Below are 25,281 nucleotides of genomic sequence, written 5' to 3'. Positions count from 1 at the left end.
GCGCTGCACCGGGAATCACCGGTGAGCTTATTGACTGAGCACCTTGGATGCCGAGTGAGCACGTCGTTTCGGAGTGGGCGCGACGCGGCGCTTCTTGCGCTTTGACATCTCGCGCTCTACCACAATGCCCTGCTTTGCTGTACGGAGGGCTTGGGTTGCACGGGCGTGGGCTTCAACCTTAGCGAGGAAGTTGGCCCGATCTTCTTGCTCGGCGATGGCGCGCAAGCGCTGAAGTTGCTGCTCCATGGTTACGGAGCAGATGGTAGCGGCGTCCTGGTTAATGACTTCGTCCACTGCCTGCTCAGCTGCCGAATTCTCTGGCATCCATAGGAGGTCGTCGTCGGAGAGAAAGGCGCTGGCACATGAATCGGTGGAGTTGTTGCTGGAAAGCGAGGGACGGTTGGGCCAGGAGGGGAAGGCATATGCCGCTCCCATCTCGCTAGAGGAAGAGGACTTGCGTGGGCTGATATCGAGAAGGGAGTCGCTGGGAGTTGGTGGAGGAGCGAAAGGACTTGACATGGACGAAGAGGCGCTGCCAGTCCAGGTAAAGGTGGGTTGCGCTGGATCTGTGCTTGCGATAGGAGCCGCTGCCTTGGGGAGCGACATCTCAAGTAGACGTGACTGAATGGGAATCATGGTGGCGGATGTGATAGGTAAATATTGGAAAAGGGTTGGCGGTACCAGGGCCCAGTGGGTGAGAGAGACAACAGTGTGATGGTGCAAGGCAAAGTGAAAATTTTGCGGAAAGGTCGAGGGGGGTTGTTTATCAATGATCGGTGAGAAGGGTAATAGATATCAAAACCCAAAGCCGGGGAAAGACTTCTTAGACTTCCCGATACCCTTGCAGTCGAGAAATCAAATTGCCAAAATGAAAAAAAAAAACCAAAAAAAAACAATGGGATGAGAGTTCCAAATTAGGAAAAAAAATAATGAAAAAAAAGATAAACGAGTGAAAAAAAAAAGAAAAAGAAAAGAAAAGAAATCAGAACAATCGGAAGGAGATTTCCGCAAACCAAGGGCTGTCGATCAACCTTCCAACCTTGGAACAACTGATCCTAAGCCCAAAAAATAAAAATATAAAAATAAATTCCCCTTTTGGGAATTTATTTGTATTTTGATGTGACAATTTCCAGATGTATCGAATCCCTGGATTTCTGACACACGGGGACAGAACGGATCCCCGGTTTAGCGCTTTTATCCTGCCTCCGACTCGGACAAGTCTGACACAGAGATTTGTATGAATACAAGAGCAAATCTGATATCAGCAAAAAAACCGAATTTCCACAATTCCCCCTTGCGGCAGGAGATCGAGGTTTCCCCGAAAGGGCTGCCCAACAATCTTAGAAAGCTCAAGATCTGGTCTGATCTTAAAATCGGATTGTTTGGAGTGTTTCCCAGTCCCGATGATAATTCTCCAATGATCATGCCTCGGATTCACCGCTTCGTGCTGGAAAAAGTTGCGGGAGCTGCAGGGTTATAGGAATTTGCAGCCCTAATCACCGGTTTGAGGAATCAGGTTTGTTGGGCGTTTGGCGGTCACGATCCAACACGTCAACACCGTTGTAGGTCGAAAGTAATTGTGGTCAGTTGAAGAGAAATCTGCCCACGGGAAAATGGACTATCCACAGTCTTTTAAACAACGGAGTTGGGTAGAAGGAAGTGTGTCTCCACATTCGGGCCAAGTCCTCCGTGGATTCGATTTCAAGTCTAGAAGCAATTAGTCTACAGTCTAAAAAAAAAAAAAAGGAACCGCCAAAATGAAACTAACGGCTACTACTCCCTTGGCACTTCTCCTGTTTGCCCAGCTTTGAAGCGGATAAATACAGTTCGGCATTTTTTTTTTTTTTTTTTTTTTTAATTTACCACCAGTTACCATTCAATGTTGTACACACCGCACGAAGTGCTCCTTAGAGTTCTAGAGAATCTATTCGATTCCATATCCCGAGTCTAATTTTCGCACAAATCATAGGCCACCCCACAGTTGCACCGAGGCTCTGGCTCTTTGTTCAAAAAAGTGTCGAGTCTAGATCGTCCAAGTCTAGACTCACATCATCTATCAACTGCTTATCAAGATCTGTTCCCCCGGAATTTCATACTCCTGTTCAATCTGTCAATTGTCACGTCGTTGTGATCTTTCGGATGCACCAGATGACTTGCCTAATGCAAGACTAGCGCCTACGGGGAAGACTGTGACGCTCTTCCCCGGTCCAAGTGGATCAATCCGTGATCCTGGGTGTCCCATCGACCAATTTCCACTCCCCCCTCCTCCCCCCCCCCGTTCGGATGTTCGTCCGATGTTCCGTATCATACTCATCATATCCAAGGGGGCGTCAGATGTATATGTTGTATGTTGTATTCCATACTTCGTACTCTTTACCTCTTTGAAGCTTACTAACGACAGACAAGAGTACTTTGGCAAATCTATATATCTCATAGTACCACCATTGGACTGTGATATGCAAATACCCCCCACGCCGCCTGCGTCCTCTCCCTCCGTAATTCATGCTTCCGTGTCCCGGCCCGCCGGGGAACCTTGGAAATTTTTTTTTTGGAAAGGGGTCAAGCGGTGGGGGGCCAAACGAATGGCCCAGGAAATCTAATTCAGATCGAAATGACAGCTTCGTGGTACGCCGTTGAACTGAGTACTCCGTACTCCACTCGCAAATGAAACCATATTGAACATACATGCTCCGTAGTTCACGCGGCATGTAAGAAGCGTGTTGGATGAGGGGCGGACCGCGGTTCACGATCAAGCACATTGTGTTCAAACCATTGCCCCCTTTCCAGGTTCTCGGTGCTTCCACAGATTTTCAATGCAGGACCTGTTACCTGTCTCCTGGGTTTCATGGTGGAGATCGATTATTCGGCGCTGGAAGACTAGTGTGTTAAAGCTACTGTGTTAATTTGACTTAAAAGCACGTTAATCTCCCGGAGAATGCTCGGTCTATTGGGCACAAAAGCCCTGTTTCAGTGAAAGCTCGGGCTCAGTAAATCGGTTCTGCCTTGGCTACTGGGGGTTGTTTCGCCGTGTGAGATTGAGCTCAACGACTGAAGGATACGTAGGTTTGCATGCACATCTTTGTGGATCGGTCCTTGTAGACGAAATCCACATCCGGAGTACGAAAGTAAATGCAAAGGTTGAAGGGAGGTTAGTTCGCAGGTGGAAAGATGCCTGTTCTAGCCCCCTTTGAAAACCAAAATCCAATATTGGAGCTCAGACCCATAGCCCCTTCCAGCCCCGGGTTTCCCTGCAGTTAAGACGACGCGCCTCGTATGCACTTCACATGCAGTTCATCTGCAAGATCTCTTGCAAGGGCACGGATCGGGTCTGCTTTTTACATACATAAATAGCACCAAGGAAGAGTGGTTGACAATTGAATCCACACTGTCTACAGAGTAGAAGGGACCAATTTTAATCCGTTTCACTCCGTAATTCGTATTTCGTATATCAACTCCGAGGTCGAACTTCTGTAAACAGAGGAGTAAACGCAACGTGACAGAATCGAGATCCGACTTGATTCACCGATTCAGTCCTTCGACTTTAGTTGAGTTTGCCACATTCTGCACGAATTCTCGAGGGATGCAACCCATCCAGGGTTGTCGGCACTTGAGATGAAGATCCTTTTTTTTTTTGGTGAATGGAAAAGATATCCACCCCATGGGGATCCGACCCACATTTCGCCGGAGGATTTGAAGAATGTGAGATGGCACATTTCGTCGCTATGGACACGGTCCTTTTTCCTTGAACCGTGTGAGTAACCCAAGGTCCTTCCGGGACACCGTCCGCAGTCTCGGCTGCATTGATCAACAAAGGTGTGATGACAGTGGCGGGTTGACGGTGTACCCGAGACGTGTCCATAGGGCGTGACTGTCGATTTGGATCAGATTTCGAACATATCCCAGAGCAAGCAACGTCCCCTTATTCATCACAGGGACTGGGCTCACAGGGATTAGAACCGCACGGATAGCACAATCGCAGGCCCATCATCTAGACCGACGCCAACAGTGTGATGGTTGCGAGATCAGACAGCCCATCTCTTGAGACCGCTACAGCAACCATCGCCATTGGATACAACCTGTAGCTATTATCTTTTCTGCTGACTCCAATTAAAAATCATCTTCAGAACCTGAGACCTACTCACAACCTATAGACCAACATTTGCCTTGACCGATATTTGAGACCGGGGTACGATGCGGTCACCACGGTCGCCTTCCCGGACACGATTTAGGAAAGACAAAGAAACAAGTCAGGCGGGGGAAGAGTTATCTCCATTGAACAGAGATCATTCTACCTCCAGTTCAAAATCTGTTTTTTTTTCCAGAACGTTTCGACACACCACAATGCACCACGGCTTATGTCCCAAGCCGAAGAACCTGCGGTAGGCCGTGAACCCGCGTTAGCATTGTAGACACGTCTTTACTATAATTCTTTGACTTGCCTACTTGGGCGTAACCAGCAATCTCTTTGTCCGATCGAGCCGTTGTTCCTGTACGATGCCGAGCATGAATGCTTCGGGCGTATCGTTTCAATCTGCGCTGGGTACATCCGCGCTCGCGTCTAGATGCTACGGTGAATCTTGACCGCCAAAAGTAATATCCTGGTCGTACAGGCTGGCAACATCGTCTGCCCGACCGAGGATGGACCATATCCGAACAGGGTCGTTGATAGTGTTATCCCGTGACGATCCTAGTTGTGCTAAAGTGACATGGGTTCGTTGCCTTATCCCCGATGCACAGGATAGACTGGCGGTGAATTGTGTTTCCTTCCTATTTGGCTCTTTCGATATGCACCTGAAATTTGCGAGGGGTTGACGAGGTTGGGACTGCTATTGGGATTTGCGATATTGTTTGCTTTGACGTCGTTGTCTCGGATCCTCCCCTTGTACACTGTGTTGTGATCTGGGGCGTGAATCCAGCGGGATATTTTGCCATACAGAGCTGGTCTGTTGAGGCTTTGATAGTCCCTGTTCTCTATTAAACCCTAGAATCTGATTAAAAAACTAAACTGTTTCTAGCTTCGAATTCCTCACACAAGTATCATTCTTGAACCCTTTTACTACATCTGATTACTCCACAGAGCCATAAAATTCGTTGCGAAATAGTAGGGGACTCACTTCTCACACTGGAACCCGTAATGGAGTTATAAATGAGCCCTGAACCCGAAGAAGTCTCAAGAAGTTGACGCTGACTTGGTGAAGTGCTGTGCAAATTGAGCCTTAGTCCAATCCTAAGGACCCTAAAGACAACGACTCCCTTTCCGTATACGGGACCACAGCAGTCGCGACTAAAAGAATCAAGCTCATCGATCGGACGGACTAGAGAGGATCCTGAGTGCGTCTAATAGAGATTTGACTGTTTTGACATCTTTCTGATAAGCAAAGGCAACAGTGGGAGGTTTTTTTTATTCAAAATCTCTCTGAAAGAGTTGAACTACACGCCTGTTCGGGCAGAGCCTTCCACTATAACCCCCCCCCCCCCCCCCCCCCCTTCTCCTAGAGAGACAACGAACCCGAAGACACGGAAGACGAATCTGAAGCCTCGGATGCGTCACTCAACATTGGAACAAGAGGAGTAGCAGAACAAGGCCTAAGGATCCATCGCCGATCAGCACCAACCCCTTTGATGGGAATCCAAGAGTGATTGATATGCTTCCGTCCAACCTCCACCCGACATTCCCCAAACGCTTTCTGCAGTCGACGATCGAGTTTGCTCTCCCTATGAACTCGATCCGCGCCCTGGAAAAGCATCTGTCTCCGTTCAGATACAATCACCACGCCGCAATCAAAATCATTTAAATACATCGATCCCACCTCTAGCCGGAGACTATCCCAATCGATATTTTCTGGGATCCATTCCTGGACTGGCCGTAGGGTACTTGGTTCATAGACCCACTTGGGCGTCCAGCATTCGAAGTTCAAGGGCATTACACGGGATCGCCCGCTCCACAGGATCCATTTGTTGCGGGTTGGAACGAGGGTGCTTCCCCGTTCGAGGAGGGTCAAGAGATGACCCATCCGCAGGAATTGATTGGGGCTGACGGATAACTTGGTGAATTCAGAATCTGATTTTTTGATGATTTCAATGACTCCGATTGATGCTGTCGGTGGTTGTTGAAGTAACATTCGTTTCCAACTGGCGTCTTTTCGCAGGTAATTCTTAAGCTTGCGACGCTCAGGTTCCCCGAGCGGAAATCTGCTTACTTCGGTCTTTTTTGACTCTGAGGTTCGTTGTTGTTTGAGGAAGAATTGAGCCCAGAGAATATCTTCTAGGAGCGGATTGCGAAGACGCTGTGAGGGATCCGAGATCTCGAATTTGGAGGGTTTGAAGAAGAGGGACTCTTGGAGTTGAACTGATGTTCGTATCATGGTGTTCCAGACACGAGATACGCGTTGAGCAGAGGTTAATAGAGTTCTCATGTCTGTATGGAGAAGAACGTTCTCCAGTAGCTCATTGATGAGGAAGATATCATGTGGTCGTGAGGATTTGCTGATAGACATTATTGAAGACCTTTAAAATCGAATACTGCTGAAGTAGATTAGGAACCATCAACTGTGCCAAGTATGGGAGACAATATCCTACCCTATGACGATCAGATACGAAATGAGGACCCCGGGGACCTTCGGGATCTATACCGACTCGGGTGCAACTCCCAACGATATCCAACGTCAATCTGAGAAGTTACTTCTGTTGGAGTTACAATTGCTTGCCAGTAGAGCTCACGGAATGGATAAAGAGGGTTCAAATGTAATTTTGCGAGAAAGAGGGTCTTGATGTAGTTTTGTGCTGTGGTGGCCCCAAGGTACTTGATGAGGTGATGCCGGACCACCACCCGTGCTGTGTCGCCTTTCACAAGGTGCTCATGTCTAAATGCGGGGATCCTATCTCCAGAAGCTGCATCTTCAACGCGCGCTGTCACTATTCACCTAAGAGATTGACGGTGACTGAATTGCGATGAACGCACCTACGGAATTACATGTAAGTCAGGCCGAAGCCAATCGAAACGGGAATGTAACAAGTCATCTCTCGCATCACAATTCTCATAGTGGTACAATAATTTACACAAAATACTCCCCAAACACAGTGGAGCTCAAATCAACGCCTCAGATGGAACGTGGTATCGGGTATCATGATGATGCAGTAGCCGGTCACAGGGCACGGCTATGCGGGCAAAGACAAAAGAAAAAAAAAAGAGTAAGAAAACATATGATGCAGAGGTGATCATGCAATGATAGTAGAGAGTGAGTCAAGTTTATCATTCCGTTCAGCATCAGTGTCAATCACGGTTGAGATCTTCAAAGGCTGGTCGACAGGAAGGAAGTCATCCATCGGCAACGAGATGCTGGTTTCACGGGAGGTGGTAGATTCGAAGTCGGTGACAGTGGATGGAGCTGAAATGGTATTTGGCATAGCTAGGTTGCATGAGTCTTCACTTCCAACCCGAATAGACTCTGCGCATCTGTCGTGTAAGTCATTTTCTGGAGTTGCAGATCGAGTCGAGCACGGCGAGAAGGAATCATCCATAGCTTCGTAGAACAGCATAAAAGCACCTCCTTGGGCCATCACATGGCCCTCACTAACCATCTGCACGTCATCGTCGCTGAGGCGCCACCAACGTTCGGGCTTGTCCTCATCACCCTCAGCTTGAAGGATTTCGTCCGGTGCAGGGGCTGTGAATTCCGATGTCGGATACTTACGATAGCAAATATAGTGCCCATTCTCATGTCGACCGTAATGGGTGATGATTGCGCGTAATTGATATTGTCTGCTAGGGACATGAATTAATTCCCCAGGTTGCGGAAGCATGGACCGCGAGGGGTTTGTTTCCCAATGCTCGGAATTGTCGCCAGATTCGTTGGGAGCTTGGGTGCCAAGACACCAATTGTTCAAATCGATCATTTGAGGAAAGGAGACTGCTGCGAGATTCTTCTCCAACGTCCCAGTGTACTCGTCGAAAACACTGCGGTTGATGTGGATGGCAAGACAGCGGGGAGCCCGCGCTATGACAGCTTGTCGAGATTTTGTGGTTGAGATTCGGTTCTTTGAATTGATATGGCACTTACTTGCCAAGGTATTTTCGCTGAAATCATTGCCATCCAAAGCTGTCTTGACAGCCTCTAACCGCGAGTAGGCTGACAGTTTCACAGCATCAAATGGTTGAGGTTCGTCGGAGCTGTCTGACCGACTATCATCGGCTTCGAATCCCTTGATCAAATTGACAAGCTGCTCCTGTCGATGCAACAGCGTGCACTTCGAGCATTCCACGCCTTCAATAGGCTCAAGGGTCATGTAATGGTCCAAACATTCGCGAACATCATACGAAGATCTTTTGCCCAGAGGAACTGTGAGGCAATTGAAAGGTATCAACGAAAGCCCCTCGCTCCATCCGCATTCCATGCACCCAACCCGTTGAGCAAGTAGACCTTCAAGAGGATTACAAGATGAAACCCTATCAAGATAAAGCTTATCTGTCGATGGAAGCGATTCGGGTTCACCGGGTGTCACCGGGTCGTCACAGTCACTGTCTCGAAAAATGTTTTCATCGGGTCCTGCAATTTTCAATCCCATGTTCAAAGTCTCTCCACGTGAGCATAGCTCGGCCTCGTGGTCAATTTGATTGAGCAACTTGGAAAAATACTCTTGCGCATCTTGCTGTTGCCAGCTACTCATGGACTTGAGCGGCCCAGAGATCCACAGCTTGGTTCCACTTTTGGGGGCGCTATTCAGACGGTCGATGAGGTCTAGTAGTGCCCTGTGCGTCGAGACGGAAGCCTTACCCGAGAGATTGTCCACGTTGTGTCCCAGAAACTCAGAAAGATATTTTAAAGAAGCCAATCCCTGTATTATGCTGTTCTGAAAACATGAGTTATTCCAGTTTCCGAGCCCTGGGGGTGTGACTCCTTTGGTGTTTCCTAGCAGCGCATTTCCGAAGATGGAGAGTGATCTTGACCGGGAGAAGAAGGGGTTGTTGTCTAAGCCAAGAATCCGTTTCATCGCGTCACTTTTATCCTGGGAGGACAAAGGCAACGAGGCTAGGGAGTTAGGGTCGGAGGTAGATGTTCGAGGATCCAAAGTGACTACAATTCGAGAGGGTGTAAAATAGACAAAGAGTTCCCAGGGGAGCTGGAATAGCGATATGGGAACAAGTCCGAGGTATCCAAGAAAGATTGGAATCGAGATGAGCGCAACAAAGAAGTACACTAGCGCTTGGTTGTTTTGTAAAGTTGTGAGGGCGGTTTCATAATGACTGTTGTGACTTGCGTGTTGATCGGGGCGGTTGGAAAAGATCGCGGAGCGCCCGTCGCGGGTGTTCATTTTCAATAAAACCCGGACAAAATTATGTGGCAACAGAAATCTTCCAGCATGAGCAGTAGCATGGATTGATAGAAAGTGTGGGAATGTCAAAGCGCGTGTCGAGCAAAACATGAAGGTATACATGTTTGCCCGGAAATGGTGCACCTTTGGTCATCGTGGTCCGCCGTAAATTTTTTTTTATCGATAGCGATTTCACCCCACGAGATTGACGAATCTTCAAAATAACAACCATGGCGAAGAGCAAAAGTAGGTTGACTACAAATTTTACATACATTGATATTTGAGTATCTAATACTTGAACAGACCAGTCCCAGCGTTCCCGTGCAGCACGGAGGGCAGCGTCCCCGAGTCTCGACCTTGACAAGTCGGTGACTTCGCTACCCCGAGCGGAATCTCCTACCACAACAAGGCCTTCAGTTCTGGCTGACCGCGCCACTTCCGGGATCCAGAAAAAGCAGAAGAAGAACGACAAGCTTTCAAGGGCGCAGCGATTAAGGCAACAAAAGGGAATGGATCGAGCCGAGGCCGTGATGGATCAATTGGAAATCAAGAAGGCTAAAAGTGTGGCTCGCGGCAAGACTGTCAACTCCCGAAGAGTATGAAAATAGATGGCCGCCTCGTTTTGGCGTACAGGTGCTCACACTGAACTAGGCTGATTGGGAAGACACAAATCGCAAAACCTTGGCGTTCAGCGCTCTTCAACAAGATAACGACGAGGAGGATGACGAAGATGACGAGGTGATGGCCGAAGATTCCGCACCTACCACCATTACTGTCGCAAATAACGTCTTCCAAATCGCAACCGAAGGCTCTAATCCCGCAATTGATGACTCTACAACTGTCGATGAAGCCGACGAGATCACCTGACCAATTTTGGAGCGGGCCTGTGTGGTATATGTTAAACATTGTTGGTGGGCTCATTTCCTTGGCCTTAGTTGATTGATCATGCGCTCGATTTCTGTGACTGCGGGGCCAGATGCTTTAGTGCGGAGGATTTCCAGGGTGTTAAGGTCCTTGGTCTTTTGTGCTTCTTCTCCGGCCTTCACGATCATACCGCACTTCACCCACATCTCGATTCTCTCAGCAGGTGGCAAGTGGGTGCACTTTGGCACGAATCCTGAAGCAAGTTTTGTGTTTCCAGCACCCAGAATTTCGTTGTAGAAAGGCTGCCTTTTGTGAGCGTCCATTCCAGTAGCTTAGGATTATCGACGATCTTACCTCCCATCCGATTGGGGATTTCTTGAGTTTAGCGATTTCCTCCAATTCGCCCCAGTCACGTTTAGCCACCAAAGCTCTCAATCTCAACCACCAAAATGATTTTTCGGGCATTTTGAATTCACTTTGGATTTTGTGTGCTCTTTTACCGTAACCACCTCGGACAAGTCTGTAGACTGTCTCGTTCAGACTGAGACCCAGGAACTCGCTGTGGTCCGCCAAGTCTTTATCCAATGCGTCTTGCGCTTTCAAAAGTTGGGAGGCCTCAGAGACTAATTTTTGGTTTAGTACCACTGTCGGTTCCTTAGAATCAGACAAGAGGCGAGAGGCTAATTGGAGCTTCTCGGTTTGGCGTGTCAAATCCGTATCGCGCAATGCTTCTGACAGTAGCACATTAGCGCCATCAATGGGTCGATCGTCTTGGTAGAACAAGTCTTTTAGTAACTCGATGTCTTCGCCTCGTGCAGCAGTCTCCACAAGTGCAGAAGCCATTGGGCGGGTGTTGATCATTCGGAAGAAGCTTGCCAAAGGAAGCTTGCTCTTAAGATGTAGAAGCACGTAGTTCACCAAGTCATCATCACCGCTCTCAATCGCCTTATCAAGAGCGAGCTCATCTTCCTCCATGTTCAAAAGCAGAGGAACCTGCTTGCCGGCCCGTGGTTCATAATTGAGCAATAGGGTAGCCAGGTGAGACCGACCTTCATCAAAAGCCGCCTGAGCGATAACCTCAAACGAAATTCCTGGTTTTCCATCGAGTCTTTGGACAATAAGCTTGCATACAGCTTCGTCATCAACATTCGAGACCTTCACCTTCTGGCTTGCCCAATGAACATAAATTTTGTCTGCGGGAATCTGTAGATATTCCGAAATCCGTATCGCAAGCAGATATTCATGTCGGCTGATTAGGCGTTCGATAAGTCCTTCTGGTGTGAGGCGCAGATATTGTTCGTATGATAATGGCAGCCCAATCTTATAGTCTCTCAATGCTTTCAGAACACGCAGTTTCTCGGTCATTTCAACGAACTCATCGCTATTGTAAAGTTCAAGGACAGATTTGCCAAATGATGCAGCTTTCAACAGGCGTTTCTGCCAGTAGGCGTCAAATTCTTGGCCCGCTGCTTTGATGCAAGTGTCAACTGCTGATGGCAAACTCGATCGGATGCGCTGAATGTTCTCATCAGCCTTGGGCGATTTTTTCTCCAGTTGGTCTACCGAATCCAGTAGGACAGAAGCGGGAGAAAACGATCCAAGACGGAATATCTCCTCGGTGACATCTGGAAATGATCAATGATAGTCTGGCTGTTTCCTTGGAGTGGCAACTCACTGGCAACCTTGTGTACAAATTCGCATGTGTCATTAGTCATGAGACGAACTCCATCAAACTCAGGGATGACATGAACGCGGCCTTCGTAGTAGTATCTAGGATTATTAGATTGTGCTTGCAGATCTTGCACAAAATAGACAACTCACTTTGATGCGACTCCGTTGGGTCCAACAAGATGAATTTCATCTTCCCATCCAAGTATGACAGCATCATCGCCACACCAATTCACGGTATTTGGCGGAACCCGGGATTTTGAATCATACTCGCTGAACTTGTTTTGGAAGTCATTGCTGACTACCCATAACTTTCCTTCTGCGGTGAAAAGTGCAACAAAGCGTCCTGTTGGGGACACACTAATGTGTTTGAAAGGACCATCCTGCAGAATCTTATCTTCAGCTTCTGTTGGGTCGATTAAAAAGACTGTCTTGTCAACAGCTAGCAGAACCTCAACAGAGCGTGAGAGTGTATGGGCTGGTGGAATTAGAGCCCATGATGATACCTCGCCTTCTGGGCACGTTGCCAAGAGCCGCGGACGCGGCTCATCATATTTGGATACAGCAATTAGCTGGTTATTGGACAGCAATGCAACGAGGCCTGATGACCAAAACTGGCAGGCTCTCACGCCATACTCTTCAGCACTCTGTCACATTGTCAGATTTTGCACAGTTTGGCCAGGGCAGACAGTCACTCAGTCTCACATTTCCGAGAGAGAAGGATGTAAACTCGCCGTCCAATCCGAAGTAACGTCGAACTGTCCCGTCCTCAGAGACGACCAGGAGCTCTTCCTTATCAGACCAGCCTATTCCGCGAATGGTGGCTTTTTCCCACTAAAATGAGTTAGTAATCATCCAATCTGATTCAACCACAACGCGTAAACAAACATTTATACGATTGATTTTCTGCCCAGAGCATGAGTAAACATCAATTGCGGGACGGGAGCCCTGTCCATCCCGAAGCCTGAATGGCTTGCTTTCATCGCGATAAAGCGCTGGTTTTCACATTAGCCCAGAACTGCGGTTCTCCAAAATGAGGACTTACCAATAGCTCCTCCGTAGGGTGCGCCCGCGACAATGTAGTTCTCTAACTCGACGTCGTCGTCAAAGATGGCGTCATACACAGCGATTTTGCGATAGAAGCTGTTTCCGACCTTTTCCCAGTTTGCGAGTGGATTGGGTGGCATGACTGTGGATCTGATCAAAGAGGAGGCACTGAATCCTCCATCTAGGCAGTTGTTGGATGTTCGAGTTGTTGATCGGGAGGACGGTGTCACACATGCTAGACCTGATCGGGTATTATTTTCGCCTTGATTATCAGGCGGCGATTCTCCACTACAATCCTCAACTTCGCCTGATAGTTGCTGCATCTTCATTGGCCAACTTGGTCCTCTTTTCAAAGCATGGATTATACAGATCTCGTTGATATTGCTCGACAACAATCTGACCTTGAAGTGGCCATTTTACTTTGCCTTGCTGCCCGCGAACATTGCTTGATCGAGACCACCAGCCACTGTATTAATGACCTCGCTAAAGAACTGGCCTTAGTATGTCAATGCACCCAGAACATTGAGATTATATCTAATGCAAGACAGATTGGCTCAACTACATTCAATTACTCATACTGTATCCTTGACTGTTCATCTGCAACATCTATTGACGACATCTTCAACGATGTCCTCACGCCGGATGCACGCGCAAACTATCTCCCATCGCGTCCATGGCTGAATACTGGATCGGTATGTCAACATTTCAAATGTTGGCTATCACTACCATTCTTATAGACTAATGAAATCAGCCAAGCAAAAATTCTTCCTATAAAAGTCTTGGGGATTACAGCAAATCACCAACTCCCTTCTCACTACTCAGCAGTAACGTTGTCAATGTTGTAATCGCCAAGAACTTCAATTTTGTCAGTGATGATATCCAAATGCACATGCTGCAGGTATGCATTCCGATCGAAAGCTTAGTGCAGACAATGCTGATATGCGGGATAGTTAATGCGAGTGGGGGAGTTGGTAACTGAGAGTGGGACGCTGAGTGCGCCTCAAGACTTTCTTTTCATCCCCCTTGTAGCACGAGATTCCAATCAGCTTCAACCACCTTTGAAGCCACATATGGTAAGTGCTTTGTACACGCCCACGTTTTGGCTGCTTTGCTTTGGCTGACGCTACGGTAGAATGACAATCTCTTCATTTCTCATTTCCATAGCCAGGAGGATGGGTATACGTACCTCGAAGAGAATGACTGGCTTTCAAATGGAGAACTTTCGGCTTCCTCTGTTATTCATAATTCAAAGGGCAAGCAAACGAAGAATACTACGATCAGCCCGTTGGTAAGCTCGATATCATCTCAATCCATTACGATTTTGGATCATGGACTGAACATAGCAATCTAATACCGGGCTCATGGACTTACAGGTGATTGACCAACTCCGAGAAAAAGGTGCGTCGGTGAGCACTAACGCAGAAGTTATTCGATACATTCAGGATATCGTTGTATTTTTGCGGCTCAGTCGCGCTGTTGCGGGTGGTGTGTCTGCCAACGCGAACGTTCAATTTTCCCGGTTTGCACGGTGAGTCCGAATTTGTTCTTCACCAGACTTTTACCTTCAGTCTGTCTTATTGATTTTGCTCTGCAGACTTCTAGCTCCTCTGCATGGTATCGATTATCTGACTCCATCCATCGTGGCCCTAGCCGCCAGGAAAGTCTTTCGCCATCGCATTATTGTCACACCCCCTGGCGAAGACCGCAGTCTGCAGTATGGAAGTGATTTACGTGCGGTGTCTGTTATTCTCGCCGATGTGACGCCAGACTCAATTCTGGATGGCGTTCTAGCGCTCGAGCCGCCTTTATAAGATTTCAATGGACCTGCTTGGCTATTCTTGATTGCCGCATTAGATACCCAACTGATTTAAATTCAAAGCTGCGTGCTTATAATCATTCAATTCGTGGCGAGGCGCATCCCATCATGTCAAATTCAGTATCGTAGCCTACAGTGGAACCAGCGAGACTCGAGCGGCAGTCGTGGGTATATTCAGACCATGAAGAAGACTACCCGGGCTTCTAGTTCTCAAGTAGATTGAAGTTTCTAATTCTCAACTAAGACTATTTATGTACATACTCATGCCATTTTTACACCCGATAGGTATTCTATATCCAGACTTTCACCTGCTATCACTCGGTCTCAATCTCAAGAACAAGTCTGGGGGCGTATACTTCCCGTCCACACATCCGTTTGCAGATTCATTTTGATCAGGCATTAAACATAAGTCACCATGAACTGCACCAGCGGGCTGTTCTTTCAATGCCTCCATGGCTTTCGAGTGCGTGCGCCACTCAGACAAAACAACATCAATTTCAGTTTTGGAGTCACCGACGATAGCATCCATCTTGATGTCATTCCTGTCGTAGCCAAATGGATCTTCCAATTGCGAGCCTATTCCCTCAATGCCATAAAGTGTGAAGATGACAAGGCTGACAATGGGGATGGCCCACCATCCCATCTCATCGACCATGGCAAACGGTAAAACACAGCCAAACAGGGCGAGGACTTGCCTTTGGTGGATCCTGTTTTAGAGTCAGGAATTGACACATACAAACCGAACTTGAGATGCATTAGAGCCATTAAACTTACAGGTGGGCCACTGGCATCGGAGTCAACTTGATCGTTTCCATCCTCCCATATGCATCAGTCAAGGTATTCAACTGAGCCTGCATCTGACTAGCACCAGGCGCAGGATACCATCCGCGCTCTTCGCCACGCTTGATAAACCCATCGACGAAGAAAGTTAACTGGAAAGGAAGACCTAATCCCTCATCTTCATGGCCTTCAAGGCCTGCAGGTAACAGGTTGGCATATTCGGGGTTGTAAAGGGTGGATGGATGCATGTTTAGATCCTCATCGACGGCATGACCAAAAGCCCAAGCAGCGCCCCACTCGGCACGTAAATGGTTTTTTACGGCATACGGAATAGCCATAAGAATGCGAACAGTGCGCTCGATATCCTCGCGCTCTGCGGCAGTGGGTGGTCCCCGCTTTGAATTGTAACTATTTGTTGCGATTGTGCGGACGAGGTTACGCACACAGGTGTTGAGTGTGTTCATTCCGTTCCGCCCATCCCAGAATCGGTTGTAGGATGTTTGGTTGCGGAAGACAAGCATCAGACCTACGACAATAGATAAAGATGGGATCTGTGGGGCTATGTTTAGTTGCTGTCTTGTCTCATTAATTGGAGATACATACGATTGTGGTAGGTAGACCGACAGTCTCGAATACGTAGTTATCCAGGTAAACAACAAAGGCTGTGAATAAAGCATGCAGAAAGACGGGTACTAAAATGGCACCATGGATTGCACCTTTGATAAAGCGGAAGACAAGTGGCCATCTACTCAATATTAGTACATGCGGATGATTAGCAGATACCGATTAGTTAGCTCACCTTCTTGGCTTTGCCCGCGTTGATAGCCGATGGGGATGAGTGCCACGCCTTTGATGACCTTGTATGACAGTATTTTGGCGACTCAAGGTCGGAGTAGGTGACTCGCTAAAATTCAACCTCATCTTGTTTAAGATCTGAACCGATCGCCTTCAATCTGTGAGGCTGACCCCTGTCAGTGGATCTGGGAAGATGGTGTCTCTTTTTCCACCAAGCCCTCAAATCCGGGGGGAATTGAAATCGAGTCCAGGATGGTCAACATCCCAAAGGTTGAAAGCGGGTCCAGCGAACTCTTTGATTCCGGACCCACTTGGCATCTCTCGCGCCATCGGTCACGTGGGAGTATCTACACTAGTTGGCCATTTTGGATGTCACACGTCGGTGTGGATTAAAAGGGAAACTGAGTGTTTAAAGGTGGTTGATTAGAAGGGAGTTGAGGACTGTTGAGGAGTGGGTGAAGCTTTCATTGGGAGGCTACTCTCCCTCCAAGTTGTGATAACTGTCAGGTTAAAAAAATATATATATATATAGGCAGTCCGTTGGGGTAGTTGTATGCAGTCAACTTCCTGGTTGTTTCGATAACTCCCAAAAAAATTTAGAATTTCTGTTTTTCGTTAGGATGACAATACAACTTTAGTAGGCCTGGATTGTCCCAGTGGTAACGATTGCCATGAGCGAGAGAAGAGACTGTTGTCAATTTCCATCACAATCCAACCACAGCCAATAGGGCCTCGAGGGGGCCATCGAGAGACCCAAAAGAGGGGTAAGTACAGACAAGACAAGGACCTTTCACTTGATGATTCTAAATTAAGATGGTTTCCTTACTTGATCTACCAGCCGAGATTCGCCTGATCGTTTACACTCATTTACTCAAACCAAATGAATATGTGAAGAGCTATCGAAAGCTAAGGGACCCCGGGTCATTAGCCATGGGCGGTCCTCTTTGCGTCATTCCTCGACCTTATGTGAAGCGATGTACCCAGTCCATTCTTCTCCTCAACAAAGAGATTACCAAAGAAGTTCTTCACCATCTATATCGAATACCCCTCAACCTCTACGGCACTCCCAGTGCACATATCATCATGTGCCAGATGGATATTACAGAATTCATCAGCAAGCATTACCTGCAGAGAATCCATCACGGTGTCCTGCGGCTGAAGCATGCCAACAAGCAGTTTGTCCTTTCGCTCTTAGACATCTGGGGTGCCGAGAACCGACTAGAACGACTTGATGTGTATCGTCCCAGGACCGGCCTTGATAGTCAACACTGGAAAGTAGTAGAAAGCCGGGTGAGTCATGCTGCTCAGAAACATAGAAAATCTTCTGATGACCTTAAATAGCTCTGGGACTTCTCGAAAGGGGTTCCAGTCGTGTTTCACGAGGTCGATAATCCGCTTATAGTGGGGGCCTCCGAGGCTACCTGGGTGTGAGACAGGCAGGGAAAAGAATGCGGTACCAGGAGATGAGCCAAGAACGTGTCATTACCGAGTTGTAACTAAAAGGAATCAAAAGCGTTCCGAGGCTAACGAAAGAGTGTTCCTGGTTCATCAGATGTGCCGATATTCAAAATAACAGTCCAGATCTCGAATGGGTATCAGTAGGTTATCGGACAGGGGATAAAAGAAGGAGAAAAGAAAAGAATTGCGGGGACTGCCACGATGAGTCAAATTAGATAATAAAGGTGAGCGATATTGAACAATGCAAACGGTGTATATAGGGTGTGTACCCGGAGAAGTCAACGCAGGCTTGCTTCCTTGCACTTGTGATATTGTAGAATGCGCAGATGATAAACCCCTACAGGAGGGTAAATTTTGAGGCCAAAACAGAGGATTAAGATGTATTGGGATGCTTAAAGCCTTCGTTTCCCAGAAATTAGTTCGATCCGAAGCGACGCATTACGGCATTCCTGCTCTGCCATCGAAGGCCAAAGGCCCCGAGTCATTTCGCGGGGTCAACGGGTTATCATCAGATGTTGGCGTCTCAGATCTTAGTTGTGATGGGCGACCGGACGGCACATTGACTGGTGGCGTCGGTTGCCACCCGGGGATGTTGACTGTGGCGCTGCGGGCGAGGTCATCGGTGCTTGAGTGAGGGGCTGGCGAGGCTGAGCTTCGAGTGTCATCCGTTTGCTGGTCATCTTGTAGATGCAGGTTCTCAACATTGTTGACCAGGTTTTCTTCTTCGGGAAGATCTCCGAGCTGATCTGAGGGCCGTTCCATGCCGTTTGTTTCGACGGCCGAAGGCGCCTCTGTTTCAGGCCGTTCGGCAGAGGATGTCCGGTTTTCTACCGGCTCCTTCTCTCGTTTTTCCTCCACGTCATTCGAGTCATCAACTTCGGCGCTGAGATCGGTGAATGCACGACAGTTGGGGCATTGGAACATTGGGTAATCGGGGGAGTGGAGTAAACGACTGATACATTTGTAATGCCAGACATGCGCGCAGGCCGCCATAAACAAACACTGATAAGGTCGCTTCATTATAGTTAGTAGATGAAGAATTAACGGGAAAAGGGAAGGAACGAACCAAGACCGAGCCAAGGCAAATCGAGCATTCACGACAACCCGAATAGTCAGCCGTCTCACCCTTGCCCAAGTTTTTAATAAGGCTTTCTGTATTTTTGCTGGAATGATTGTTAGCATCACAAGACATTTGGGACAATAGGTAGGATCCCACTTGAACTCGTTAGGCTTCTGCTGCCACGATCGATTGCACTCAATTCGAATCCGAACGCATCGGAAGATCATTTCTTCTCCCCCTCGGAAGTCTATACCCAACTGCACGATGTCGCCGTCTTTGATGGAGTACAGACGAGACACCATGTTTGGCTGACTCAAACGCATGTGGTTCAAAAAGGTTCCCGAAGAACTACCAACATCCTTAATGTGCCACTGTCCATTCATGTATAGAAACTCGCAATGTTTCCGGCTAACGACCTTGGATTTGAACCCTACGGGAGAATCTGAAGGTTCGGTCGGGTTAGGGCGGGGCACACCATCACGCTCCGAGTATCGACCGACGCGAATAACACAGCTCTCTGATGGAAGGGTACGGGCGACTGGGACGAAAGGCAACGAGGGCCTCGAACTCTGAAGGGCATCCTGGTAGGGGAAAAACCGAATAGTCGCCTTGGTCTCCGATTTGGGAAGAGTCACCTGTCCATCGGCAGCAGCGCTGGTGGGTTCGGTCGCATTGCTTTGAACAGCGCCCGGTTCAAGGGACGGGGTGATCTCTTGAGAGTTGTTTGTGGCACGATCCAACGTGCGAGGTGGCGGACGATGGGCGGCCGAGGTGCTCCTCAGGCGCGCCATGGGATTGGGCGATTGAATAGGGTCGTTGGAAGGTGTGGAAGCGGCGGAATCGGTGGATGACACTTGACTATTGAGTTCGGTACCAAAACCGTAACTCGGGGCGGGTGCAGAAGTGTAACGAGAGAGAATTGGGTGGTCACTTTCCGGACATGGAGCTGGGGAGGTCGCTGTCGGAGAGATGGAGCCCGGATTCGAGAGCCGCCAGTGAATTCGGCTACTCAAACTGTGTCTATACGAGTGCTGCCCGCTGGGCGAGGTGGGTGGATTCTGATTGTAGGTTCGTAGACTGAAGCGGCGCAAGCGACTGGGGCGAGGGCAGTCAGGGAGGGAGGTGGAGGCGGTGACTGAAGTAGACATGGATTCGGATTTGGCGACCATGAAAGAATTCAACAGAGAAATTAAATAATGCCCAGAGATGGAGAAGGGTACGTCACAGGTGGGATATGCAACTGGGCTGATGCTATTCAATGGGTTTACCAAGACATCATATGATGAGGATAAAGGGATGAGATCTTGAAAAAGAGAGGAGCCCTTGGAAAGTCCAAAAAAAAAAAAAAAAAGGAACGAACAAAGAAGTGAAAGAAGATCGGAAGATGAAAGAAGAGTCGGAAAGGTTAGCCCTTTGTGATGGTATATGTTCTCTCTTTGTCTCTATGTCTCTTTCTCTCTTTCTCTCTTTCCCCCTGCGGGACTGTCTGGGTATTTGCCCATTTTTCCATCGGCTACTGCCCAGTCAGCATTTCTTGGCGGAGATGCTATTTCCCCGCACAGCCGAGCACACTAACAGATATAAATGAAGAGAATGCGATATTAAATTACCATTACTATCTAGATGCATAACCCACGAGAGAAGCACATGATTATATAAGGATGGAAAATTGGAAGAAAAGAACGTGACTATGTACTGACTCGATATGCAGGCCATAAACTGACAGCCTCGGTCTGCACATTTAAGCGTCCTTGCTTCATGTACAACATAAAACAGCATAACTAGATTGCCAAGTGGTCCATGCTTTCACATAATCTGTATTCCATACTCCATGTGTGTTATGCCGATATTGAAAGATGAAACAAAGGGTATTTGGCAAGTCAGAATTCGGTTAATACGTTTTGACCTAAACGGAACTAGTCTTTCGGAAAACAATATCAATTTCCATCTGTGTACAGAGTACTGACAGAGTGCTCCTGGAGTACTCTGTAGTATTCCATATGATACTTAGTGCCCATGTCAATCTCCGAAGAGTACTGACGTGCCCCCACTCATGACTTTAACTGGTGATCATCTGCATCACTTGGGAAATCACAAGAGCAAAAGTGATATGCCTTCATTGGTCGTGTGGTCACGGACCCTCGGGAGGCTGGAAAGTGCACTTCCGACGGCCCGAGTAGGTAAAAAGGCGTTGAACCCGATCTGAGAATATCGAGTAAGTGATATAGTGATATAGACGGTATTCTCACCTCTAGAGAGTAACAAGTAGTGTAGAGATATAAGGTGTGGAGTGCACGATGGTGAATTACTGTACTTTGTACTCCGTAGATGCAGTTGATCTCCTTTTTCGGATTGGTCAGCCCAGAGCTATCCCCGGGATGATGTATGCGTTGGAGCTCTAAAAAGAATTGTTACAAAACCTTTACTTGGAGATAACGAAGATGATGCAAGAAAAAGAAAAAGAACAAGATTGAAAGAGTCAATTCAATCACAGAGGGTTTACATATCGACATCGATATATCTCTAGGTTATAGAAAGCCATTGAATCCAAAGTTTCTGCCTGAGGAGACTAGTTCGATCTCGATCTCTCTTCCCCCTCCCTTGATGAAACGCTTGGAACTTCCTTCCTTCAAGCATCAGGAGGCTTCTCTCCAAAAGTGCCTTTTTTTGGTTTCTCACGCACCAGCCTTCTCTTTGTGTTTCCCTCCGAAGCTTTGACTTTATTCGACTTCCTTAATCTCACCTCCCCAGACCGCTCATCTTTTGCCTCTATCTCCGACCTCACCGTAAGACCGTGCCCGATGCGGGCCTGCTAGCCAGCATGAGTGGAATTGCGACTGTCTGTCTGTCTTGCCTTTCAGTAGTGGACCGATGGTGTCATATTACAGCTTGTCTCGGTCCCATCGGAGCTCGTTCTCGAGACGGTATCTACGAAACCACCTTGGCCGACAATGAGCGAGAAGCGGTATCAGACCTTCTGGGCTATTTGGAGAACGTACGTGCAAGACAATTTATCATTCTATATCGCTACAATTCTCTTCCCTGAATCAGAATATTGAGACTTGGATTATCTGGATACCGCGATACCTCAAGCATACCGCTAACTTTTACTTGACAGCGCGCAGAGACCGACTTCTTCCACGGCGAGCCACTACGAGCCTTAAGTACTCTAGTTTACTCCGAAAACGTTGACCTGCAAAGAAGCGCTAGCTTGACTTTTGCTGAGATCACAGAGCGAGGTGCGTATCGCCGTCTGGGCGACAATGATGCAATAGCTGACCTTTCGTCTGGTCTGCAGATGTGCGCGAGGTCGATCGTAATACCCTCGAACCAATCCTCTTCCTACTTCAAAGCTCAGATATCGAAGTTCAACGGGCTGCTAGTGCAGCGCTGGGCAATCTCGCCGTGAATGGTTGGTCTCAATCCCCGTCATCTATCTGCTTTCCTGCGTCCCACACGGTCGCTAACTCAGTGCAGCTGAGAACAAGGTCTTGATCGTCACCCTCGGGGGGCTGTCTCCCCTGATTCGTCAGATGATGTCGCCCAATGTAGAGGTACAATGCAATGCGGTCGGTTGTATTACCAATCTCGCGACGCATGAGGAGAACAAGGCCAAAATTGCTCGCTCTGGCGCTCTAGGTCCTCTCATTCGCCTGGCTAAGTCGAAGGACATGCGTGTCCAGCGAAATGCGACGGGCGCACTGCTCAATATGACCCATTCGGGTAAGCGATTTCGACTGTTTCACCGGGGGAAAAAATTGCTGTTCTCTAACACAAAAACCAGATGATAACCGGCAACAACTTGTCAATGCCGGCGCCATTCCCGTGCTCGTGCATCTCCTCTCATCCCCCGACGTTGACGTTCAGTACTACTGCACAACCGCTCTTAGCAATATCGCCGTTGACTCGACCAATCGCAAGCGACTCGCACAAACCGAGTCGCGCCTCGTGCAATCATTGGTTCATCTTATGGATTCATCCACCCCCAAGGTCCAATGCCAAGCGGCACTCGCCTTGCGTAACCTCGCCTCTGATGAGAAATACCAGCTTGAAATCGTTCGGGCGAAGGGTCTTTCCCCACTTCTACGACTGCTACAATCTTCCTACCTTCCTCTCATCTTATCTGCCGTCGCTTGTATCCGCAACATATCTATTCATCCTCTTAATGAATCCCCTATTATCGAAGCAGGTTTCTTGAAGCCGTTGGTGGATCTCTTAGGCTCGACTGACAATGAAGAGATTCAATGCCATGCCATATCCACGCTTCGCAACCTTGCAGCTAGCTCCGATCGCAACAAAGAACTTGTCCTGCAGGCCGGAGCAGTACAGAAGTGTAAGGACTTGGTCCTCCGTGTTCCCCTCACAGTCCAATCTGAGATGACTGCTGCAATCGCTGTCCTGGCCCTCAGCGAAGAGTTGAAGCCGCATCTTCTCAATCTAGGAGTCTTTGACGTCTTGATTCCTCTAACCAACTCCGAAAGCATTGAGGTGCAAGGCAACAGCGCGGCTGCTTTGGGCAATCTGTCCTCGAAAGGTATTCTACTTTCCCCTTGACGCTCCTTGTCTTTTGGTGTCCTGTCATCATCTGCTAACAAAACTGCAGTTGGCGATTATTCGATGTTCGTTCGCGACTGGGCTGACGCCAATGGTGGCATTCATGGTTACCTTCATCGCTTCCTTGCCAGTGGAGATCCAACATTCCAGCACATTGCCATCTGGACTCTCCTCCAACTGCTAGAGTCCGAAGACAAGAAGCTCATTGGGTATATTTCACGATCCGAAGACATTGTGCAATTGGTCAAGATCATCTCCGACAAGAATATCGAATCGGACGAAGAAGATGTGGATGACAGTGATGGAGAAGTTATTACGCTTGCTCGTCGCTGCCTTGAGCTGGTTGGAGCTGGTCCTAAACAGACCCTGGTGGAAGCTTGAACCCTCTATTTCGTCTGATCATTCCATTGTTTTATTATTTTTCGGTTATGTGCCATGTCAGCCTTTCTTTGTGATCCTCTTTCTTTCCCCACCAAGGGGTACTGTACGGACAATAAATCCACTTATTCACTATCGTCAGCGGGAATTTGGAGTGATGCGGACTTTTCTTTATTATCTCTTCTCTTGTTGTTACATGTCCACGTGATTTCTGGGCCGGTGCCGCTGTCTCTGTTGTTCCAACGCATACTCTGTTTTTTCATCTTAGGTATGGGCTCTATAATTAATTTCCTGGAAAAAAGACGGAATTTTCCATGGACAAATTGTAATCGAGCCAAGTAGATCAAGTTGTTTGAAGGTGTGTTTGAGAGGTGTGGATATAATCTATTTCGGGATAACTTAAACCCGGGCCGCAGAAGAGCTCCCTAAAAAAAAAGCTCCAGAAATCTCGCTGCCTTTGCAAACCCAAGAACTCTTCCACTCTAAATTGGCCCAACCCCAATTTTGCAAGATGGCTTCTCTACCTCCTATCGCTATTCCTGGGCAACGCCTCGGCCCTTTATCTACATACTGTGCAGGCCCCGGCACACATGTTCAGCAATCCTTCATCTACGCGTCCATTGCCGGTCCCGTGGTTGCAGACCCTGCACAGCCGAAGTCACAAACAAGACCAACCATCAGAGTGTTACGAGTGACATCCCCCAAGGCCCAAGCGGGCTCAAACCCAGCTGTTCCCGCCGCGTCGTCCACGACGCCGAAGCCCCGCTACAACACCCTCCCCGCCGTAGACTCCATCGTTCTCGCTCGAGTGACCCGCGTGCAGAAACGGCAAGCCACAGTCTCCATCCTCGTCGTAATAGATGAATCAAAGTCACAATTGCAAGACCCATCACGAACAGACTCAGACAACGACAACGTCGCCTCCATCCTCACATCTGCGGCTAACCCAGAGAACCATAGCAGCACCGACGAGCTACGCTTCCAGGCACTTATCCGAAAGGAGGATGTACGGGCCGTAGAGAAGGATCGTGTCGTCATGGATGAGATGTTCCGTGTCGGCGATATTGTTCGTGGCTCTGTTATCTCGCTTGGCGATCAGAGCTTCTATTACATCACCACCGCGCGCAATGATCTCGGTGTTGTCATGGCTCGCAGTGACGCTGGCAACATGATGTTCCCTGTTAGCTGGAAAGAAATGAGAGATCCTGTCACTGGAACAAGTGAGCAGAGGAAGGTCGCCAGGCCGTTCTGAGAACATGAACTTGTTCGAACTCGGTCCCCTTCCTTGCGTGGCTGTTGGCTTTCTATTCGAATGACCGATAGTTTACCTCAAAATATAACTGGCCATATAGTGGTTCAGCAAACAGCAACAAAGCAGACTCTGCCCCTACACCCATGTGTCAGTAACAGAGCTGCTCATCCCCCGAGAGCAGTGTCTTTCTACCTCCGGGATCTATGGGTGTCTGGGTGTCAAACAAAAGTTCACTCCCAAAACTCGCTGCGAAAGACGCTTCTCAAGCTCCCACACTTGTTCCATGCTCTCAAGCAG

General features: G+C 48.2%; 11 protein-coding genes across 11 annotated transcripts; 5 read left to right on the top strand and 6 right to left on the bottom strand.

Annotated features, from left to right (window-relative positions):
- Nucleotides 1-27: 27 nt before the first annotated feature.
- On the bottom strand, nucleotides 28-636 carry Pdw03_3302 (Putative OefB; the record flags this gene model as incomplete). Its single annotated transcript, XM_014676839.1, has 1 exon — nucleotides 28-636. The coding sequence occupies one exon, from the start codon at nucleotides 634-636 to the stop codon at nucleotides 28-30; it is 609 nt and encodes a 202-aa protein (XP_014532325.1).
- Nucleotides 637-5,492: 4,856 nt separating this feature from the next.
- On the bottom strand, nucleotides 5,493-6,497 carry Pdw03_3301 (MFS transporter, putative; the record flags this gene model as incomplete). The annotated part of the gene is made up of 1 exon (XM_014676841.1): nucleotides 5,493-6,497. One exon carries the CDS (start codon nucleotides 6,495-6,497, stop codon nucleotides 5,493-5,495), a length of 1,005 nt encoding a protein of 334 aa, XP_014532327.1.
- A 721-nt stretch (nucleotides 6,498-7,218) lies between these two features.
- Pdw03_3300 (Ubiquitin Carboxy-terminal hydrolase, putative) lies at nucleotides 7,219-9,312 on the bottom strand (the record flags this gene model as incomplete). Its single annotated transcript, XM_014676842.1, has 1 exon — nucleotides 7,219-9,312. The coding sequence occupies one exon, from the start codon at nucleotides 9,310-9,312 to the stop codon at nucleotides 7,219-7,221; it is 2,094 nt and encodes a 697-aa protein (XP_014532328.1).
- A 230-nt stretch (nucleotides 9,313-9,542) lies between these two features.
- On the top strand, nucleotides 9,543-10,179 carry Pdw03_3299 (Ribosome biogenesis protein Alb1; the record flags this gene model as incomplete). Its single annotated transcript, XM_014676843.1, has 3 exons — nucleotides 9,543-9,558; nucleotides 9,616-9,908; nucleotides 9,964-10,179. 3 exons carry the CDS (start codon nucleotides 9,543-9,545, stop codon nucleotides 10,177-10,179), a joined length of 525 nt encoding a protein of 174 aa, XP_014532329.1.
- A 50-nt stretch (nucleotides 10,180-10,229) lies between these two features.
- Nucleotides 10,230-13,031, bottom strand: Pdw03_3298 (Vacuolar protein sorting vps16, putative; the record flags this gene model as incomplete). Its single annotated transcript, XM_014676844.1, has 7 exons — nucleotides 10,230-10,478; nucleotides 10,531-11,801; nucleotides 11,852-11,946; nucleotides 11,998-12,491; nucleotides 12,550-12,678; nucleotides 12,733-12,839; nucleotides 12,890-13,031. 7 exons carry the CDS (start codon nucleotides 13,029-13,031, stop codon nucleotides 10,230-10,232), a joined length of 2,487 nt encoding a protein of 828 aa, XP_014532330.1.
- Nucleotides 13,032-13,247: 216 nt separating this feature from the next.
- Nucleotides 13,248-14,702, top strand: Pdw03_3297 (GTP-binding protein rhoC domain protein; the record flags this gene model as incomplete). Its single annotated transcript, XM_014676845.1, has 7 exons — nucleotides 13,248-13,391; nucleotides 13,440-13,583; nucleotides 13,643-13,789; nucleotides 13,842-13,964; nucleotides 14,024-14,179; nucleotides 14,265-14,419; nucleotides 14,486-14,702. 7 exons carry the CDS (start codon nucleotides 13,248-13,250, stop codon nucleotides 14,700-14,702), a joined length of 1,086 nt encoding a protein of 361 aa, XP_014532331.1.
- Nucleotides 14,703-15,011: 309 nt separating this feature from the next.
- Pdw03_3296 (Bestrophin-like) lies at nucleotides 15,012-16,408 on the bottom strand (the record flags this gene model as incomplete). Its single annotated transcript, XM_014676846.2, has 4 exons — nucleotides 15,012-15,414; nucleotides 15,482-16,038; nucleotides 16,091-16,232; nucleotides 16,287-16,408. The coding sequence occupies 4 exons, from the start codon at nucleotides 16,406-16,408 to the stop codon at nucleotides 15,012-15,014; spliced, it is 1,224 nt and encodes a 407-aa protein (XP_014532332.2).
- Nucleotides 16,409-17,212: 804 nt separating this feature from the next.
- On the top strand, nucleotides 17,213-17,713 carry Pdw03_3295 (uncharacterized protein; the record flags this gene model as incomplete). Its single annotated transcript, XM_014676847.2, has 2 exons — nucleotides 17,213-17,572; nucleotides 17,624-17,713. The coding sequence occupies 2 exons, from the start codon at nucleotides 17,213-17,215 to the stop codon at nucleotides 17,711-17,713; spliced, it is 450 nt and encodes a 149-aa protein (XP_014532333.2).
- Nucleotides 17,714-18,178: 465 nt separating this feature from the next.
- On the bottom strand, nucleotides 18,179-19,948 carry Pdw03_3294 (Zinc finger, RING-type; the record flags this gene model as incomplete). The annotated part of the gene is made up of 3 exons (XM_014676848.1): nucleotides 18,179-18,754; nucleotides 18,807-18,903; nucleotides 18,957-19,948. 3 exons carry the CDS (start codon nucleotides 19,946-19,948, stop codon nucleotides 18,179-18,181), a joined length of 1,665 nt encoding a protein of 554 aa, XP_014532334.1.
- Nucleotides 19,949-21,621: 1,673 nt separating this feature from the next.
- On the top strand, nucleotides 21,622-23,735 carry Pdw03_3293 (Vac8p; the record flags this gene model as incomplete). Its single annotated transcript, XM_014676849.1, has 6 exons — nucleotides 21,622-21,795; nucleotides 21,919-22,039; nucleotides 22,099-22,212; nucleotides 22,278-22,523; nucleotides 22,585-23,334; nucleotides 23,404-23,735. The coding sequence occupies 6 exons, from the start codon at nucleotides 21,622-21,624 to the stop codon at nucleotides 23,733-23,735; spliced, it is 1,737 nt and encodes a 578-aa protein (XP_014532335.1).
- A 508-nt stretch (nucleotides 23,736-24,243) lies between these two features.
- On the top strand, nucleotides 24,244-24,984 carry Pdw03_3292 (Exosome complex subunit Csl4, putative; the record flags this gene model as incomplete). Its single annotated transcript, XM_014676850.1, has 1 exon — nucleotides 24,244-24,984. The coding sequence occupies one exon, from the start codon at nucleotides 24,244-24,246 to the stop codon at nucleotides 24,982-24,984; it is 741 nt and encodes a 246-aa protein (XP_014532336.1).
- Between the last annotated feature and the right edge of the window lie 297 nt (nucleotides 24,985-25,281).

Source organism: Penicillium digitatum, chromosome 1 (assembly GCF_016767815.1).
Source record: "Penicillium digitatum chromosome 1, complete sequence".
NCBI lineage: Eukaryota > Fungi > Ascomycota > Eurotiomycetes > Eurotiales > Aspergillaceae > Penicillium > Penicillium digitatum.
Note: the sequence above shows the minus strand (reverse complement) of the source record. Positions and strands in the feature narration are given on the sequence as shown.